We start from the raw sequence: 20,639 nt of genomic DNA on the forward strand, positions 1-20,639 counted from the left end.
ACATGCTTGGTAATTTGTTTGTAGAACGACTGTGAGAAAGCCAGTTCTGGGGTGTGTTCAATTCCATTGAACGTTTGCATCATTGCATAATGGCTTGTACTGAACGACACATTTGCCCAAAATGTTCTTCAACTTTCTTGAACAGACTTTTAGGTAGCCTACATTTGCTCTGTTTGGTGGGTATGGTGAGTGTGGCTTGAAGTAGAGGTCTTCACGGGTCCAACAAACCTGAAATTACGAGATCTGACCCAGGACCTGAGCGGGTCCTAAATTCTGAGTTTTGTCTTAGATCTGGGTCGGGTCTGATATAATTGCCACGGTTCTCAGGTATCTGCAATTAAAATGTATTTACCGATTGGACCCATCCTCTGTTAATTTAATGTGTGAGTGTCACACTCGTCGTATTGAACAGACCAAGGCGCAGCGTGTTCAGTGCTCATCTTTAAATCTTTAATGAGTAACACTTACAAAATAACAAACACGACCAACAGTTCCGTCAGGTACAACAACTAAACGGAAAACAACCACCCACAAAACCCAAAGGAAAACAGGCTGCCTAAGTATGGCTTCCAATCAGAGACAACGAAAGACACCTGCCTCTGATTGGAAACCATACTCACACATGGAAAATGAAACATAGAAACAGAAAACTAGAACCAATTCCCCTAGAAACAAACCAACCCCAAAACACACAAAACAACCCCCCTGCCACGCCCTGACCATACTACACTGTCTCGGACGTGACAGTGAGGTGATGAGACCTGCGCAAGCTTGTTATCTGTGTTAGCCAATGGTAACTTAATAAAAAGTATAGCTTACAGCATGTCCAGCTGAAGCTGGTTTCGGACACTCACCTCAAGTGCACCTGCTGCTGGGGGGGGGGAAGAGAGAGAGAGAGAGGGGGGGAAGAGAGAGAGAGAGAGAGAGAGAGAGAGAGAGAGGGGGGGGGGGAAGAGAGAGAGAAAGAGAGAGAGGGAGAGAGAGAGAGAGAGAGAAGGCCTAGGCTACTGTTCAGGCCTGTGTGTGCAACTCGCTATTCAGGTTTTATTGAATTTTCATGTGTATTATAATTTGATTTATCATTATTGTTATTGTATAACATTATTATTTGTATTATTATTGTTATTATTATTATTATTTTAGGCCTTTTAAGAATCTAAACCAGTGCAAAAAGTGTTTTGTTTCATTTTGTTGAGACATTTTCGATGGCTAAATTAAGTTAGAACTGTCTTTTAAATGTTGTGCTCCATAAGATAGGTTAAAAATAGGCCTGTTGTAAAATAAATATAGGCCAAGCCTGTTCAAAACTTTTATGAATGTTTAAACCAGTTCTTTATTAGGCTTTATTAGGTTATCAGGCTTAGCTACTGCAGGCCTATGAAGGCAGTGCGCACCGCAGCTCCAACTGACTCCGACAGTTGAACTTGAGGTGACGAAGAATGTTTCAGACCTCCCAGAGTTACTCCTTTAATCTAACAATATAATGCTTATCTTTATCAAAAAATATTCTGATCGAAAAATGTACGAATAAGTTTTGTTCTGAACGCCTATAACTGTATATCAGTAGTAGCCTTTCTGACAGGAATAAAGAAATGTATATCAGTGTCAGGAACATTGCTCCGGCATTCTCTCAGTCTCTCTAGGTGTCACGTCCTGGCCAGTATAAGGGTTAATTGTCATTGTAGTTTGGTCAGGACGTGGCAGAGGGTATTTGTTTTATGTGGTTCGGGGTGGTGTTTTTCTAGAAGGGCATTTGATTTAAGTATTCCGGGGTTTTTGGGCACTGTTTGATATTCATGTAATTCTATGTTTAGTCTAGTGAGTCTGTTTCTATGTTTGGTTAATTGGGGTTGGGACTCTCAATTGAAGGCAGGTGTTGTCTATTTGCCTTTGATTGAGAGTCCCATATATTAGGGTGTGTTTGTCATTTGTGGGAGATTGTTTCTTGTTTTGCTGAGTGAGCCTTGCAAGACTGTTTCGTTGTTCGTTTTGGTGTTCACTTAGTTTGTAAATAAATACACAAGATGAGCATCCACATTCCTGCTGTGTTTTGGTCCTCCTTTACCAACGACAACCGTGACACTAGGGCTTAAGCTTCTCATCCTTCATAGATATATTTTTTATATTAATATTATACAGAGGACACCTAGGCCTAAATGCATTTACACACAAATCTCCAACAGATTTCATTTGTACCTTTATTTAATGAGGTAAGACAGTTAAGAACAAATTCTTATTTACAATGACGGCCTAGGAACAGTGGGTTAACTGCCTTGTTCAGGGGCAAAACGACAGATTTGTACCTTGTCGGCTCAGGGATTTGATCTTGCCACCTTTCGGTTACTAGTCCAACACTCTAACCACTAGGCTACCTGCCACCCCAAATTAACCGTGAGGTGGACAATTATTGTTTTAGGTAAGTAAAAACCAATAAACCAATAGGCTATACAGTTCTGAATATGCTACACATTGGTTTTTTTTGTAATTTGTTATTGGCTGTTTTTAAAGACACGTGATTGTGGATCATTTGGCCAATTGTTTATTGGTGGTGCTGGCAGCGCCCAGACAAACTTTTGTTTTCCTTTTTTGGATTGAACGCAAGCCTGGTGACTTTTCTACTCCAAAATGTATGAAAATAAAATGATGGTGACTCCATTAAAATAAAATGTTCTACTCCATTAAAAGTTACAGAAAACGTTTGACCTGTGTCATTGCCAACAAACGGTATATAACAAAGTATTGAGATAGACTTTTGTTATTGACCAAATACTTATTTTCCACCATAATTTGCAAATAAATTTGCAAATAAATTCATTAAAAATCCTACAATGTGATTTTCTGGATTTTCTTTTCTCATTTTGTCTGTCATAGCTGACGTGTACCTATGATGAAAATTACAGGCCTCTCTCATCTTTTTAAGTGGGAGAACTTGCACAATTGGTGGCTGACTAAATACTTTTTTCCCCCACTGTAAATATGATTATTAGGGTGCATAAACATGATGAGTGCTTTCCGCCCACAATTTTGGCCTTCACATTTGTTTTCTTAACATAAATAAGGAGGATAGGTTGCTGCTGCTGCTGATCAGTCTGGGAGACAAGCAGTCTGCTCTCTGACTGGGGAGAGGAACAAGCTTGCTTGAGCCTACTGCCTGAGGTTCAGAGAAACAGCCCTTCTTTAATTCTGTAGCCTACTAGGAACCAGATGTTTCGAAGTTTATAATACTATAAAAGTTATTTATGAACTCACAAAATTGAACCCGGTATAACAGTTGTTTTTCACGCCAATCTGTTAAGCAATAGAAACCTTCTTCATTTGAAAAAATATTATTTTCTATATTATTCTTATCCTTGCTTATGAATTGAGCATGTTAAATGTGACACTACTTCTTCATTTGTTACAAGTTAGCTCACAGAGTGAAGGGTTTGTTAAGAACAGAGAGGAGAGAGAGGGAGAGAGAGAAAGATAGAGAGAGATAAAGAGAGACAAAGATAGAGAGAGAGATAGAGAGAGAGAGGAGATACAAGCCTTGCACAACATTTTTCCCTTCACAAACAACGGCCTCTGAGGACCGGGCCTAAACCAAAGCATAATTGGCAGCGGTGAGATTCATAAAATTAGGAATTGAGTCGTACTGTGTAGTGTAAAGCCACAAAAAGCCAGTAGCTACGGTGAGGAAATAATTTCCAATCCATCAAATTCGCCTAGGGCTGTGGCGGTCACGAGATTTCATCAGCCGGTGATTGTCAAGCAAATAACTGCCGGTCTCAGGGTAATTGACCGTTAATAAACATAAACACATTTAGCATCTCCTGGCTTTTTAAAATTTGATTTAACCTTTAACCTTTACACATAGCTTACAAGCCACTGATGCAGACCTTTGGAACGTCTGCCTTTTAAAGAGTATATATTTGAAAAATCTCTTTTTCACACCACTGTCGGTAGCTACAATGCTAATGTCTGTTATCTCATCAATCATACTGGTTACAAAAGGTGTTTTCATCACGTCCTTCTTCGTGGCATCTGTCATTACATCCGCGACCACGTGGATTAGGTCATTCTGCAAGTGCCGATGAACACGGTTGCTGTAGCAAGATGACAGTGCAAGGGGCTGTCGTACTAGGCCCGAAAATCGAGCATTTGGCGTCAAATATCTGTCACAATTATTTATAAAGCCCTTCTTACATCAGCTGATATCTCAAAGTGCTGTACAGAAACCCAGCCTAAATCCCCAAACAGCAAGCAATGCAGGTGTAGAAGCACGGTGGCTAGGAAAAACTCCCTAGAAAGGCCAGAACCTAGGAAGAAACCTAGAGAGGAACCAGGCTATGAGGGGTGGCCAGTCATCTTCTGGCTGTGCCGGGTGGAGATTTTAATAGAACATTGCCAAGATGTTCAAATTTTCATAGATGACCAGCAGGGTCAAATAATAATAATCACAGTGGATGTCGAGGGTGGAACAAGTCAACACCTCAGGAGCAAATGTCAGTTGGCTTTTCATAGCCGATCATTCAGAGTATTTCTACCTCTCCCGCTGTCTCTAGAGAGTTGAAAACAGCAGGTCTGGGACAGGTAGCACGTCCGGTGAACAGGTCAGGGTTCCATAGCCGCAGGCAGAACAGTTGACACTGAAGCAGCAGCACGGCCAGGTGGACTGGGAACAGCAAAGAGTCATCAGGCCAGGTAGTCCTGAAGCATGGTCCTGGGACTCAGGTCCTCCGAGAGAGAGAGAGAGAAAGAAAGAAAGAAAGAAAGAAAGAAAGAAAGAAAGAAAGAAAGAAAGAAAGAGAGAGAGAAAGAGAGAAAGAGAGAGAGAGAGAATTAGAGAGCATACTTAAATTCACACAGGACACCGGATAAGACAGGAGAAATACTCTAGATATAACAGACTGACCCTAGCCCCCCGACACATAAACTGCTGCAGCATAAATACTGGAGGCTGAGACAGGAGGGGTCGGGAGACACTGTGGCCCCATCCGACGATACCCCTGGACAGGGACAAACAGGCAGGATATAACCTCACCCACTTTGCCAAAGCACAGCCCCCACACCACTAGAGGGATATCTTCAACCACCAACTCACCATCCTGAGACAAGGCCGAGTATAGCCCAAAAAGATCTCCGCCACGGTAAAACCCAAGGGGGGGCGCCAACCCACTCAAGTGACGCACCCCTCCTAGGAACGGCATGGAAGAGCACCAGTAAGTCAGAGACTCAGCCCCTGTAATAGGGTTAGAGGCAGACTTTTTTATACTAAACCAGCACTGGCCCAGGTTGACTGCTTGTCGGTGCTGAAGAGCAGACAATACAAGCACAGCTTCTTGGCTTGCTCACACCCAGTCATCCACGGATAGCGCTCATAGTTGTTAGCTATCTCTTTCCTTGTTGCACTAATCCTGGCAGTGCTGGTGTTGGCCTTCCCCTCTGTACGACATTTAATTTATCGTTGGAATGTTGTCTTCAAAAGGGCAGTGGTAACAAATTAGCCACCACATCCTCCTGGATAACACCTGCTGCATCCATTGTAAAAGCTACCTCAAGTGTGGGAAAACTGGGTTTATGCTTGTAATTGCGCTCTCAGTCGGTAGTGACATGTCTCCGGCCTTTAACCTTTATTTAACTAGGTCAGTTAAGTCAGTTAATAACAAATTCATATTTACAATGACGGCCTACCCCGGCCAAACTCTAACTCGGACTACGCTGGGAAGAGAAAGGAGGATGTTTCTCATCTGATTATCTGTTTGTGTCTTTGTTGTGTAGGAGGAATAATGTTCAGTAATATTTGTTTATATTCTCTCGCTCTCTCTCTCTTTCCCTCTCTCTCTCTCCCTTTCTCTCTCTCTCTTTCTCCCTCTCCCTCTCTTTCCATCTCTATCTCTCTCTCTCTCCCTCTCTCTTTCTCTCTCTCTCTTTCCCCCTCTCCCTCTCTCTCTTTCCATCTCTCTCTCCCCCCCCAAATATACACTACCGTTCAAAAGTTTGGGGTCACTTAGAAATGTCCTTGTTTTTGAAAACACCAGTCTCAACGTCAACAGTGGAGAGGCGACGCCGGTGTGCTGACCTTCTAGGCAGAGTTGTAAAGAAAAAGCCATATCTCAGACTGGCCAATAAAAATAAAAGATTAAGATGGGCAAAAGAACACAGACACTGGACAGAGGAACTCCCGGAGTCGCCTCTTCACTGTTGACGTTGAGACTGGTGTTTTGCGGGTACTATTTAAGGAAGCTGCCAGTTGAGGACAGTTTCTCAAACTAGACACTCTAATGTACTTGTCCTCTTGCTCAGTTGTGCACCGGGGCCTCCCACTCCTCTCTCTATTCTGGTTAGAGACAGTTTGCACTGTTCTGTGAAGGGAGTAGTACACAGCGTTGTACGAGATCTTCAGTTTCTTGGCAATTTCTCACATGGAATAGCCTTCATTTCTCAGAACAAGAATAGACTGACGAGTTTCAGAAGAAAGGTCTTTGTTTCTGGCCATTTTGAGCCTGTAATCGAACCCACAAATGCTGATGCTCCAGATACTCAACTAGTTTAAAGAAGGACAGTTTTATTGCTTCTTTAATCAGTACAACAGTTTTCAGCAGTGCTAACATAATTGCAAAAGGGTTTTCTAATGATAAATTAGCCTTTTAAAATTGCAAACTTGGATTGGTTAACACAACGTGCCGTTGGAACACATGAGTGATGTTTGTTGATAATGGGCCTCTGTACACCTATGTAGATATTCCATTAAAAATCATCCGTTTCCAGTTACAATAGTCATTTACAACAGTAACAATGTCTACACTGTATTTCTGATCAATTTGATGTTATTTTAATGGACAAAAAATGTGCAGTTCTTTCAAAAACAAGGACATTTCTAAGTGACTCCAAACTTTTGAACGGTAGTGCATATATATATATGCACTCTAGTTAGCTCAGCCAGTCATTGGCTAGGCCTTCAGAAGCTGTACAGCAGGTCACTTGCCATTCAACTGTATTAGGGCATATTATGGCGTGACAGTGGAATGAACCAATCAAATTTTGACTTACAATATATATATATTTTTTTTTAAACGGTCCCACCTATTGTAAGTCAAAATGTGATTGGTTCATTCCACTGTCACGCCATAATATGCCCTAATACAGTTGAATGGCAAGTGACCTTCTGTACAGCTTCTGAAGGCCTAGCCAATGACTGGCTGAGCTAACTAGATTTTTCTACTGAGAGACTGCCAAAGAAAAATTCTGATTATTATATAGTTTTTTGCTTTATCCCTTTAATATTAACACACACTGAAGAGATTAAATCAGAAAAGCATAAACAATTATTGGAAAGATTAAGTAGAAAATAAAATGTTATATCCCCACTGCTTAAACCAGACTGTATGTCAGCTGTAACCTACAGGTTGTATATACAGTATAGGCCTGTGTCCCAAATGCACCCAATTCCCTATATAGTGCACTACTTTTGACCAGGCCACTATGGGCCCTGGGTGAAGGTTTTAAAGATACCCTGTCCATTCATCAGATGGTTTATTCAAGGCAGTTCGATTGCTGAATACTGTGTGGATTCGCATCGTGCTAAATTGTATCGTTTTGGGTGAAGATAAAAATGATGAGCTACTAAGGGCTGATTCACTATTTTTGAAGTGGGAAGGAGAAAGGAGGGAAGAGGAAGGAGAAAGGAGGAAGGAGGAGGAAGGAGGAAGGAGTAAGGAAGGAGGAGGAAGGAGGGAAGAGAAAGGAGAAAAGAGGGATGAAAAAGGAGAAAGGAGGGAGGAGGAAGGAGGACGGAGGAGGAAGGAGAAAGGAAGGAGGAGGAAAGAGAAAGGAGGGAGGAGGAAGGAGGGAGGAGGAAGGAGAAAGGAGGAAGGAGAAAGGAGGAAGGAGGAGGAAGGAGAAAGGAAGGAGGAGGAAGGAAGGAGGAAGGAGAAAGGAAGGAGAGAGGAAGGAGGAGGAAGGAGAAAGGATGGAGGAGGAAGGAGGTAGGAGGAGGAAGGAGAAAGGAAGGGGGAGAAAGGAGGAAGGAGGGAGGAGAAGGAGAAAGGAGGGATGAAAAAGGAGGGAGGAGGAAGGAGGAGGGAGGAAGAAGGAGAAAGGAAGGAGGAGGAAGGAGGGAGGAGGAAGGAGAAAGGAGGAAGGAGAAAGGAGGGAGGAGAAAGGAGGGAGGAGGAAGGAGAAAGGAGAAAGGAGGGAGGAGGAAGGAGGGAGGAAGGAGGAGGAAGGAGAAAGGAAGGAGGAAGGAAGGAGGGAGGAGGAAGGAGACAGAAAGAAGATAGGAAGGAGGAGAGAGGAAAAAGGAGGGATGAAAAAGGAGGGAGGAGGAAGGACAAAGTAGGAAGGAGAAAGGAGGGAGGAGAAGGAGGAAGGAGAAAGGAAGGAGGAAGGAAGGAGGGAGGAGGAAGGAGAAAGGAAGGAGAGAGGAAGGAGGAGGAAGGAGAAAGGAAGGAGGAGGAAGGAGAAAGGAGGGAGGAGGAAGGAGAAAGGAGGGAGGAGGGAGGAGAAAGGAAGAAGGAGGGAGGAGAAAGGAGAAAGGAAGGTGGAAGAAGGAGGAAGTAGAAAGGTAGGAGGAGGAAGGGGGAGGAAGGAGAAAGGAAGGAGGAGGAAGGAGGGAGGAGGATGGAGAAAGGAGGGAGGAGGAAGGAGAAAGGAAGGAGGAAGGAGAAAGGAGAAAGGAGAGAGGAGGGAGGAGGAAGGAGAAAGGAAGGATGAGGAAGGAGAAAGGAAGGATGAGGAAGGAGAAAGGAGGGAGGAGAAAGGAGAAAGGAGGGAGGAGAAAGGAGAAAGGAGGGAGGAGGAAGGAGAAAGGAGGGAGGAGGAAGGAGAAAGGAGGGAGGAGCAAGGAGAAAGGAGGGAGGAGAAAGGAGGGAGGGAGGAGGAATGAGAAAGGAATGAGGAAGGAAGGAAGGAGGAGGAAGGTTGGAGGGTGGAGGAACGAGAAAGGAGGGAGGGGGGAGGAGGAAGGAGAAAGGAGGGAGGAGAAAGGAGGAATGAAGAAGGAGGAAGGGGAAAGGTAGGAGGAGGAAGGAGGAGGAAGAAGGGAGTGAGGAGGAAGGAGAAAGGAGGGAGGAGGAAGGAGAAAGGAGGGAGGAGGCAGAAGAAAGGAAGGAGGAGGAAGGAGAAAGGAGGGAGGAGTAAGGAGGAAGGAGGGAGGAGGAAGGAGGACAGGAGGAGAGGGGAGGGAGGAGGAAAGAGAAAGGAGGACGGAGAAAGGAAGGAGGAGGAAGGAGAAAGAAGGGAGAAGGGAGGAGGGAGGAGAGAGGGGGAAGGAGGGAGGAGTAGGGAGGGAGGAGAAAGGAGGGAGGAGGAAGGAGAATGAAGAAGGAGGAAGGAGAAAGGTAGGAGGAGGAAGGAGGGAGGGAGGAAGGAGGAGGAAGGAGAAAGGAAGGAGGAGGAAGGAGGAGGAAGGAGGATGGAGGGAGGAGGAAGGAGAAAGGAAGGAGGAGGAAGGAGGAGGAAGGAGGGAGGAGGATGGAGGGAGGGAGGAGGAAGGAGAAAGGAAGGAGGAGGAAGGAGAAAGGAAGGAGGGAGGGAGGAGGAAGGGGAAAGGAGGGAGGAGGAAGGAGGGAGGGAGGAGGAATGAGAAAGGAATGAGGAAGGAAGGAAGGAAGGAGGAGGAAGGTTGGAGGGTGGAGGAACGAGAAAGGAGGGAGGAGCGAGGAGAAAGGAGAAAGGAGGGAGGAGGAAGGAGAAAGGAGGAAGGAGTTAGGGATGAGGAAGGAGAAAGGAGGGAGGCGGAAGGAGAAAGGAGGGAGGAGGAAGGAGAAAGGAAGGAGGAGGGAGGAGGAAGGAGGAGGAAGTAGAAAGGAAGGAGGGAGGAGTAAGGAGAAAGGAGGGAGGAGGAAGGAGGGCGGCAGGAGAGGGGAGGGAGGAGGAAAGAGAAAGGAGGACGGAGAAAGGATGGAGGAGGAAGGAGAAAGAAGGGAGAAGGAAGGAGAAAGGAAGGAGGAGGGAGGATAAAGGAGGGAGGAGGAAGGAGAATGAAGAAGGAGGAAGGAGAAAGGTAGGAGGGAGGAGGATGGAGAAAGGAGGGAGGAGAAGGAGAAAGGAAGGAGGAAGGAGAAAGGAGGGAGGACGAAGGAGAAAGGAGAAAGGAGAGAGGAGGGAGGAGGAAGGAGAAAGAAAGGAGGAGGAAGGAGAAAGGAAGGAGGGAGGGAGGGGGAAGGAGAAAGGAGGGAGGAGGAAGGAGAAAGGAGGGAGGAGGGAGGAGAAAGGAGGAGAAAGGAGGAAGGAGGGAGGAGGAAGGAGGGAGGGAGGAGGAAATTGAGGAAGGAAGGAAGGAAGGAAGGAGGAGGAAGGTTGGAGGGTGGAGGAACGAGAAAGGAGGGAGGAGGAAGGAGAAAGGAAGAAGGAGGAAGGAGAAAGGAAGGAGGAGGAATAAGGGAGGGAGGAGTAAGGAGGGAGGAGGAAGGAGTAAGGAGGGAGGAGGAAGGAGAAAGGAGGGAGGGAGGAGGAAGGAGATAGGAAGGAGGAGGAAGTAGAAAGGAAGGAGGAGGAAGGATGAAGAAGGCAGGAAAAAGGATGGAGGAATAAGGAGAAAGGAGGGAGGAGGAAGTAGGGCGGGAGGAGAGGGGAGGGAGGAGGAAAGAGAAAGGAGGACGGAGAAAGGAAGGAGGAGGAGGAAGGAGAAAGAAGGGAGAAGGAAGGAGAAAGGGGGAGGAGGGAGGGGGAAGGAGGGAGGAGGAAGGAGGAGGAAGGAGGGAGGAGGAAGGAGAAAGGAGGGAGGAGGAAGGAGAAAGGAGGGAGGAGGAAGAAGGAGAAGGGAGGGGGATGGAGGGAGGAGTTAGGAGGGAGGGGGAAGGAGAAAGGAATGAGGAGGAAGGAGAAAGGATGGAGGAGGGAGGAGAAAGGAAGGAGGAGGAAGGAGAAAGGAGGCAGGAGAAAGGAGGGAAATCAAAGGAGCGAGGAGGAAGTAGGGAGGAGGATTTTTTTGTCATTTATTTTTTATTTAACCTTTATTAGCTAGGCAAGTCAGTTAAGAACAAATTCTTATTTACAATGACAGCCTACCCCGGCCGATGCTGGGCCAATTGTGCGCCGCCCTATGGGACTCTCAATCACAGCTGGTTGTGATACAGCCTGGAATCTAGGTGGGAGGAGGAGAAAGGAGGATGTTTCTCATCTGATTATCTGTTTGTGTCTTTGTTATTTTTTTATATTCTCTCGCTCTCTCTCTCCTCTCCCCCCTCTCTCTCAGGTTTCTCAGTGAGAACTCCATCTCATCTCTCAGTCCTGGTGTGTTCAGTGATCTCCGTAATTTATGGTGGCTGTGAGTACAGAGCTGGTACACCACATACACACACGCACAAATACAACAGACTGCATCAAAGGGCGGATTTGGGCTAGCCGTTCTGCAATGTAGACAGTAAAAGAAACCAGCTGAGCCTGTATCACCATATTTCTCTTTTATTAGACGTTATCACAAAAGAATGCAGCTCAAAATAATCCATTTGATCACATCAAAAATGATTAGAAACTCCTCTTTGTTTTGAAAGTCCAGAGGTCTTGAGTTAAAATCCAAGGTGGGGTCATATTTTAGCAGAACAGCGATAACACATTGAATTGCATGTCACCGGAAGAAATGGCAGAAGTTTTACTATTTGTAACTTATTTTCTACATAATGTTTCTGTAACCGTATCTTACGGCAAAAAAGAGCTTCTGGATATCAGGACAGCGATCACTCACCTCGGATTAGACAAAGACCTTTTCTTCAACAAGCAGGACGCACAGGATGTACTTCAGACACCCGACAAGGCCAACATCCACGTTTTTGGCAGGAGAAAGAGACGCAGGTACAGAGGACACAGAGGACACGTTCCTCGTAAGGATCCGCAGACGGCGAGTGGGAAAGCTGCCGTTACCATCAATATTACTTGCCAACATGCAATCATTGGACAATAAATTAGACGAGGTACGATCACGAATATCCTACCAACGGGACATCAGAAACTGTATCATCTTATGTTTCACAGAATCGTGACTGAATGATGACATGGATATTCAGCTTGCGGGATATATGCTGCACCGGCTAGGTAGAACAGCACACTCAGGTAAGACGGGGGGGGGGGGGGGGGGGGGGGGGCGGTCTGTGCATATTTGTAAACAACAGCTGGTGCACGAAATCTAAGGAAGTCTCTAGATTTTGCTAGCCTGAAGTAGTGTATCTTAATGTAAGCTGTAGACCACACTATTTGCCAAGAGTGTTTTCATCCATACTTTTCGTGGCTGTTTATTTACCACCACAGACGGATGCTGGCACTAATACTGCACTCAGTCAGCTGTATAAGGAAATAAGCAAACAGGAAACCGCTCACCCAGAGGGAGCGCTCCTAGTGGCTGGGGATTTTAATGCAGGGAATCTTAAGTTTTACCTAATTTCTATCAACATGTTAAATGCGCAACCAGAGGGAAAAAAATTCTAGATCACCTGTACTCCACACACAGAGATGCGTACAAAGCTCTCCCTCGCCCTCCATTTGGTAAATCTGACCACAGTTGTATCCTCTATCCTCCTGCTTACAAGCAACAATTAAAGCAGGAAGCACCAGTGACTCGGTCTATAAAAAAGTGGTCAGATGAAGCAGATGCTAAACTACAGAACTGTTTTGCTAGCATGTTCCGGGACTGGAACATGTTCCAAGATTCTTCTGATGGCATTGAGGAGTACACCACATCAGTCACTGGCTTCATCAATAAGTGCATCGAGGACATTGTCCCCACAGTGACTGTACGTACATATTCCAACCAGAAGCCATGGACTACAGGCAACATTCGCACTGAGCATAAGGGTAGAGCTGCCACTTTCAGGGTGCAGGACTCTAACCCAGAAGCTTATAAGAAATCCTGCTATGCCCTCTGACAAACCATCAAACAGGCAAAGCGTCAATACAGGGCTAAGATTGAATCGTACTACACCGGCTCCGACGCTCGTCTAATATGGCAGGGCTTGCAAACTATTACAGACTACAAAGGGAAGCACAGCCGCGAGCTGCCCAGTGGAACGAGCCTACCAGACGAGCTAAATCACTTCTATGCTCGCTTCGAGGCAAGCAACACTGAGGCATGCATGAGAGCATCAGCTGTTCCGGACGACTGTGTGATCACGCTCTCTGTAGCCGACGTGAGTAAGACCTTTAAACAGGTCAACATTCACAAGGCCGCAGGGCCAGATGGATTACCAGGACGTGTGCTCAATGCATGTGCTGACCAACTGGCAGGTGTCTTCACTGACATTTTCAACATGTCCCTGATTGAGTCTATAACACCAACATGTTTCAAGCAGACCACCATAGTCCTTGTGCCCAATAACACAAAGGCAACCTTCCTAAATGACTACAGACCGGTAGTACTCACGTCTGTAGCCATGAAGTGCTTTGAAAGGCTGGTAATGGCTCACATTAACACCATTATCCCAGAAACCCTAGAACCCACTCCAATTTGCATACAGCCCAAACAGATCCACAGATGATGCAATCTCTATTGCACTCCACACTGCCCTTTCCCACCTGGACAAAATGAACACCTTAAGTGAGAATGCTATTCATTGACTACAGCTCAGCGTTCAACACCAAAGCTCATCACTAAGCTAAGGATCCTGGGACTAAACACCTCCCTCTGCAACTGGATCCTGGACTTCCTGACAGGCCGCCCCCAGGTGGGGGGTAGGTAGCAACACATCTGCCACGCTAATCCTCAACACTGGAGCCCTTCAGGGGTGTGTGCTCAGTCCCCTCCTGTACTCCCTGTTCCCCCACGACTGCGTGGCCAGGCATGACTCCAACACCATCATTAAGTTTGCAGATGACACAACAGTGGTAGGCCTGATCACCGACAACGACGAGACAGCTTATAGGGAGGTCAGAGACCTGGCCGGGTGGTGCCAAAATAACAACCTATCCCTCAACATAATCAAGGCAAAGGAGATGACTGGGCTGTAGTGGAGCAGGTTGAGAGCTTCAAGTTCCTTGGTGTCCACATCACCAACAAAATAGATTGGTCCAAACGCACCAAGAGGGCACGACAAAACCTATTCCCCCTCAGGAAACAAAAAATATTTGGCATGGGTCCTCAGATCCTCAAAAGGTTCTACAGCTGCAACATTGAGAGCATCCTGACTGGTTGCATCACTGCCTGGTACGGCAACTGCTCAGCCTCTGACTGCAAGGCATTACAGAGGGTAGTGCGTATGGCCCAGTACATCACTGGGGCTAAGCTGCCTGCCATCCAGGACCTCTACACCAGACGGTGTCAGATGAAGGCCCTAAAAATTGCCAAAGACTCTAGCCACCACATTCATGGACTGTTCTCTCTCCTACTGCACGGCAAGCAGTACCGGAGCGTCAAGTCTAGGTCTAAAAGGCTTCTCAACAGTTTTTACCCCCAAGCCATAAGACTCCTGAACAGGTAATCAAATGTCTACCCGGACTATTTGCATTGTCCCCCCCAACCCCTCTTTTACACTACTGCTAATCTCTGTTTATCATATATGCATAGTCTCTTTAACCATACCTATGTGTACATACTACTTCAGTTAGCCTGACTAACCGGTGCCTGTACATAGCCTCACTACTGTTATTTTTCACTGTCTTTTTACAGTTGTTTTTATTTCTTTACTTATCTATTGTTCACCTAATACCTATTTTTTACTTAAAAAATCACACTGTTGGTTAAGTAAGCAATTCACTGTAAGGTCTACACCTGTTGTATTCGGCGCACGTGACAAATAAACTTTGATTTGAATTGTTTCAAAAACACAGGATTTTACATGTGAAATGTCACATGAAGTGTTCCAAAAACATGTTTTTTTTTTATAGTGAGTTACCGCCTACTGTTTTCCAAATATTGGAAAAGTCTTTAAATGTATTTCTACAGCAGAACTGTATTTTGTCAGTAAATATACAACAATAAGTACGCAGAAAAATTCAAATAAAATACAATTATTTTCAATGTTTTTTTTACAGGAGAATTTTGAATTACTTTCTGAATTGACTGGAACTTACTCTATATGGAATTGACCTCAACATTGATTAGTACATTTGGGACATAACCACACCTGGGATTTGAACTCACAACCTCGTAGACAACAGTAACCTGTTTCCTCCAGGTCTGTAGCCATGACAGAGATCAGCCACAGATTTATTTGCAAGAATACATTTCTCCACTTTGCTTAAAGTTACCCGGAATCAAGTCAATAATTGTGCGATTATCTGACAACACCAACTAAATAGTAGCAGTGCTCAGGGACACTCGACATAGATTCAATCAGATCAAGCGTGTTCCAACTTGTAAACAAGGCTTCATGGGATTTCTGTTAATGCAGCTCTGTGCAGCCAATTGCAATTTCCACTTCAGATATAATGCCTGGAGAGGCTGTAACTCAGTTCCACTTCTGACACCGCCAAAGCAAACACTATGCAGGTGTCTGCTAGCATGGACCTGATAGATACAGCCCAATGTGTGCATAAATGCTCTCGGGATTTGAACTTGCAACATTTTGGTTTGGAGTGCATTAATGTCTCGGCAGAGCCACCAAGAACACACACTCTAATATATAAGAGTACAGTTACGGTACAGTGTTGTTCCCTGGTGTATAAAAAAGGTCAAAGGTACACACACGATATCTTGAAAGGTACAAATAGGAACTCACACGGTCCTCGGGTAGATGTGTGGAAAATCTGGTATAATGGTACATTTTTTCTACCCAATATATTAAATATTAAGCTGCATTTGTAACAATGTGGGAATTTACCAGTCGTAAATACCAGTTGGATGCATTCACGTGCTTTTAAGTCGTTGGGAAATGACAATTGGCTAATGGCCAACAAGCTGCATCATCCATAAACTAAAAGTACAGCTATCATGCTTGTAAACGAATTATATAGTTAAAGAACCATATTAATAGATTGCTTTTTATAAATAATGTTTTGTTTTTACATTTAACTGACGTAAATGCTGTTATCGAAGTCATTTCCTTAGTAGGTGTGGGAGAAGTCAGAGCTCAGGGATGAGAGACGCGTTTCCCACTAGTTATTACCAATTGGAGGGCCGTTCAAGATCATTTTTTCCAGTCATATGTGGTAAAATCCCACTTCCCACTTGGTTACGGACACAGCATTAGGTACAATCATTAGGTACTGCATTTTGAAATGTAGGTGGGAGCAATGTGTTGGCTGGGGATCATTAGCATTTATTCAACAAAAAAAATGCCTGTTTTGCATGTTATTTTGGCATTAGTACGTGTCATTTTGGAAACAATGTAAAAACATTTTTATTTTTACTGAGTTAGTAAAGCCACATACAAACGTTTACTTTCTTGAGTAAGGCAGCTCCAAAATGCAGGTGTATCAGCCTAGCTCAGTGCTTTCTGTGGTGGTGGGCAGCCAGAGGAAAAACGGAGCGTATGGGTTGGTAATGTTCTCCAGTTGCGCCATGATTGGCTCAGTGTTCTGTTACTCATGAGGACACTACCTCACCGCAAAGTCTAAGGGTAGAGCTAAAAAATTCAAGCCCTTTGGGTGCTGCCATAGAGTTACATTAGAAGTGCCCATCCAAGAAGCCTCTCTGCAGACCCTGTTTCGTTCCCAGGCTGTGTCCCAACCAGCTGTGATCGGGAGTCCCATAGGGTGGCACACAATTGGCCCAACGTCATCCGGGTTTTACCGGTGTAGGCCATCATTGTAAATAAGAATTTGATCTTAACTGACTTGCCTAGTAAAAAAAAGAAGTAGTGGTAAGGTGTTGGGACTCTGCTGTTGGGACAGCTTCATGTAGGGCCTAACCATTTGTGGGAACCGTTCTTCACCATTATTGTGCAAGTAATGTATTGTTTAGTGTTGTGTTGTGTAGTGGCTTTGCTGGCATGCATCTAAAACATTTTTTTTGTAGTTTGACCCACCAGGATTTAGTAGTAGTTTCCAGTTAAGAAACTTCTGTCACAATGACCTCTTCACAGTGCAGCTTATTACTGATATACAGTGGTTTGCGAAAGTATTCACCCCCCTTGGCATTTTTCCTATTTTGTTGCCTCACAACCTGGAATTAAAATTGATTTTTAGGGGGGTTTGTATCATTTGATTTACACAACATGCCTACCACTTTGAAGATGCAAAATATATATTTTTGTGATACAAACAAGAAATAAGACAAAAAACTGAAAACCTGAGCGTGCATAACTATTCACCCCCCCCCCCCCCCCCCCCCAAAAGTGAATACTTTGTAGAGACACCTTTTGCAGCAATTACAGCTGCAAGTCTCTTGGGGTATGTCTCTATAAGCTTGGCACATCTAGCCACTGGGATTTTTGCCCATTCTTCAAGGCAAAACTGCTCCAGCTCCTTCAAGTTGGATGGGTTCCGCTGGTGTACAGCAATCTTTAGGTCATACCACAGATTCTCAATTGAATTGAGGTCTGGGCTTTGACTAGGCCATTCCAAGACATTTAAATGTTCCCCTTAAACCACTCAAGTGTTGCTTTAGCAGTATGCTTAGGGTCATTGTCCTGCTGGAAGGTGAAACTCTGTCCCAGTCTCAAATCTCTTGAAGACTGAAACAGATTTCCCTCAAGAATTTCCCTGTATTTAGCGCCATCCACCATTCCTTCAATTCTGACCAGTTTCCCAGTCCCTGCCAATGAAAAACATCCCATCACTGTGGGGATGGTGTTCTCGGGTGATGAGAGGGTTTGCGCCAGACATAGCAGTTTCCTTGATGGCCTAAAAGCTACATTTTAGTCTCATCTGACCAGAGTACTTTCTTCCATATGTTTGGGGAGTGTCCCACATGCCTTTTGGCGAACACCAAACATGTTTGCTTATTTTTTTCTGGCCACTCTTCCGTAAAGCCCAGCTCTGTGGCGTGTACAGCTTAAAGTGGTCCTATGGACAGATACTCCAATCTCCGCTGTGGAGCTTTGCAGCTCCTTCAGAGTTATCTTTGGTCTCTTTGTTGCCTCTCTGATTAATGCGCTTCTTGTTGGTCTGTGAGTTTTGGTGGGCGACCCTCTCTTGGCAGGTTTGTTGTGTTGCCATATTCTTTCCATTTTTTAATAATGGCTTTAATGGTGCTCTGTGGGATGTTCAAAGTTTCGGATTTTTTTTTATAACCCAACCCTGATCATTACTTCTCCACAACTTTGTCCCTGACCTGTCTGGAGAGCTCCTTGGTCTTCATGGTGCCGCTTGGTGGTGTCCCTTACTTAGTGGTGTTGCAGACTCTGGGGCCTTTCAGAACAGGTGTATATATACTGAGATCATGTGACAGATCATGTGACACTTAGATTGCATACAGTTGGACTTCTGAAGGTAATTGGTTGCACCAGATCCTATTTAGGGGCTTCATAGCAAAGGGGGTGAATGCACGCACCACTTTTCATATATATATATTTTTTTGAAACATGTTATTTTTTTTCACCAATTTCACTTCACCAATTTGGACTATTTTGTGTTTGTCCACTACATGTAATCCAAATAAAAATCAGAAAAACACCAAGGGGGTGAATACTTTTGCAAGGCACTGTATTCTCTTACACTGTTTACAGAACAGACAGTGTCAAAGGAGGTGTGCTCTACTTGCATCTGCATAACCATCAAACACTTAAACTGCTACAACACTTCCACTGACGGTTGGCACAAATACACATATATTTGACGCACGCCCCCACATATGCTAATGACCCCACCAGTACATTGCCCCCACCTATCAAAGTGCAGCGATGATCATACATTATTTTCAAAATATTAAGTAGAAAATGTCCCATATACCTACAAGATACCAAAATGTACCATGTGAGTTCAAATGTGTACCTGTGAAGTGTACCTTTGACATTTTCATACCCTAGGGAACAACAATGTGTGTACCTAGCCATACCCTTATTTTTGAGAGAGTCAATATATGGTCCTGGTGGCACTGCAGAAACTTCTATCCACTACCGACCAAGAGGTTGCAAGTTCAAATCCCTAAATAATGCAGTCATACTCTATGTCAACTCTCCTTGAGGACTGCAATGTTGATGTTACCTTGGTTGTGATAATTGGGCAATTATTTACTTTATTCTGGGAAGCTTTTAGCAAAGTGCAGAAATGCATTCTTGCCAATAAGTCTGTGGCAATATCTCTTTTACACTGATGCTTCTGGTGGTGTTAGTGCACTGTAGCAGGACATTTCAAGTTGCTTACAACCAGTAGGTAAGGAGTTCAAATCTCACTTAAGACTGAGTCCCAATTGTGGTTACACTAGAAGATTTGACAGTAGTTTAAATCAGAATACAGCAGCAAACTGTACATTTATACAAATAACACCTTCAAGTTGTTGTATTTACACAGAACAAAAATATAATATATGTAAGGTGTTGGTCCCATGTTTCATATTCTGAAATAAAAGATCCCATACATTTTCCATATGCACAAAAAGCTTATTTCTCTCAAATGTTGTGCACAAATGTGTTTACATCCCTGTTAGTGAGCATTTATCCTTTGCCAAGATAATCCATCCACCTGACAGTGGTGGCATAACAAGAAGCTGATTAAACAGCATGATCATTACAAAGGTGCACCTTGTGCTGGGGACAATAAAAGGCCACCCTAAAATGTGCAGTTTGGTCTCAGAATACAATGCCACAGATGTGTCAAGTTTTGAGGCAGCGGGCAATTGGCATGCTTACTGCAGGAATGTCTACCAGAGCTGTTGCCAGAGAATTTAATGTTCATTTCTCTACCATAAGCCACCTCCAACGTCGCTTTAGAGAACTTGGCAGTATGTCCAACTGGCCTCACAACCGCAGACCACGTGTATGACGTTGTGTGGGTGAGCGGTTTGCTGATGTCAACGTTGTGACTAGAGTGCACCATGATGGCAGTGGGGTTATGTTATGGGCAGGCATAAGCTACAGACAACCAACACAGTTGCATTTTATTGATGGCAATTTGAATACACAGAGATACCCTGACGAAATCCTGAGGCCCATTGTTATGCCATTCATCCACCGCCATCACCTCATGTTTTAGCATGATAATGCACGGCCCCATGTCGCAAGGATCTGTACACAATTCCTGAAAGCTGAAAATGTCCCAGTTCTTCCATGGCCTGCGTACTCACAGACGTGAGCATGTTTGGGATGCTCTGGATCGACGTATACGACAGCGTGTTCTAGGTCCCGCCGACATCCAGCAACTTTTCATAGCCTTTAAAGAGGAGTGAGACAAACATTCCACAGGCCACGACAGTATGATCAACTTTATGGGAAGGATACGTCCCTTCCTCTTTTTTAACCTCTATGGGCTAGGTGGGACGCTAGCGTGCCACCCGTGGTGCACTCCATCAACAGCAGGTGCATTTCAAGAGCGGCAAATTTGAATCCAAATAAATGTCAAAATTCAAATTTTTCAAACATACAACTATTTTACACCCTTTGAAAGATAAACATCTCCTTAATCTAACCACGTTTTACGATTTCAAAAAGGTTTTACGGCGAAAGCATAAATTTAGAGTATGTTAGGACAGTACATTTACAAGAGTTGTGTGTAATGTTTTGTCAATTCAAAGACAGGGTAACCAAAACCATAAAACCAGCTAAAATGATGCACTAACCTTTTACAATCTCCATCAGATGACACTCCTAGGACATTATGTTAGACAATGCATGCATTTTTAGTTCTATCAA

At 44.4% G+C, this 20,639-nt stretch overlaps 1 protein-coding gene across 1 annotated transcript in view; it reads left to right on the forward strand.

Annotated features, from left to right (window-relative positions):
• Positions 1–20,639, forward strand: part of LOC106591039 (relaxin receptor 2) — a 270,511-nt gene that overhangs the window by 82,539 nt on the left and 167,333 nt on the right. The window contains exon 7 of the mRNA XM_045690182.2: positions 11,180–11,251. Within this exon, the coding sequence (XP_045546138.1) occupies positions 11,180–11,251 (72 nt within the window). The remainder of the gene's footprint in view (positions 1–11,179; positions 11,252–20,639) is intronic.

This window comes from Salmo salar, chromosome 11 (genome assembly GCF_965601325.2).
Source record: "Salmo salar chromosome 11, fSalSal1, whole genome shotgun sequence".
NCBI classification, from domain to species: domain Eukaryota; kingdom Metazoa; phylum Chordata; class Actinopteri; order Salmoniformes; family Salmonidae; genus Salmo; species Salmo salar.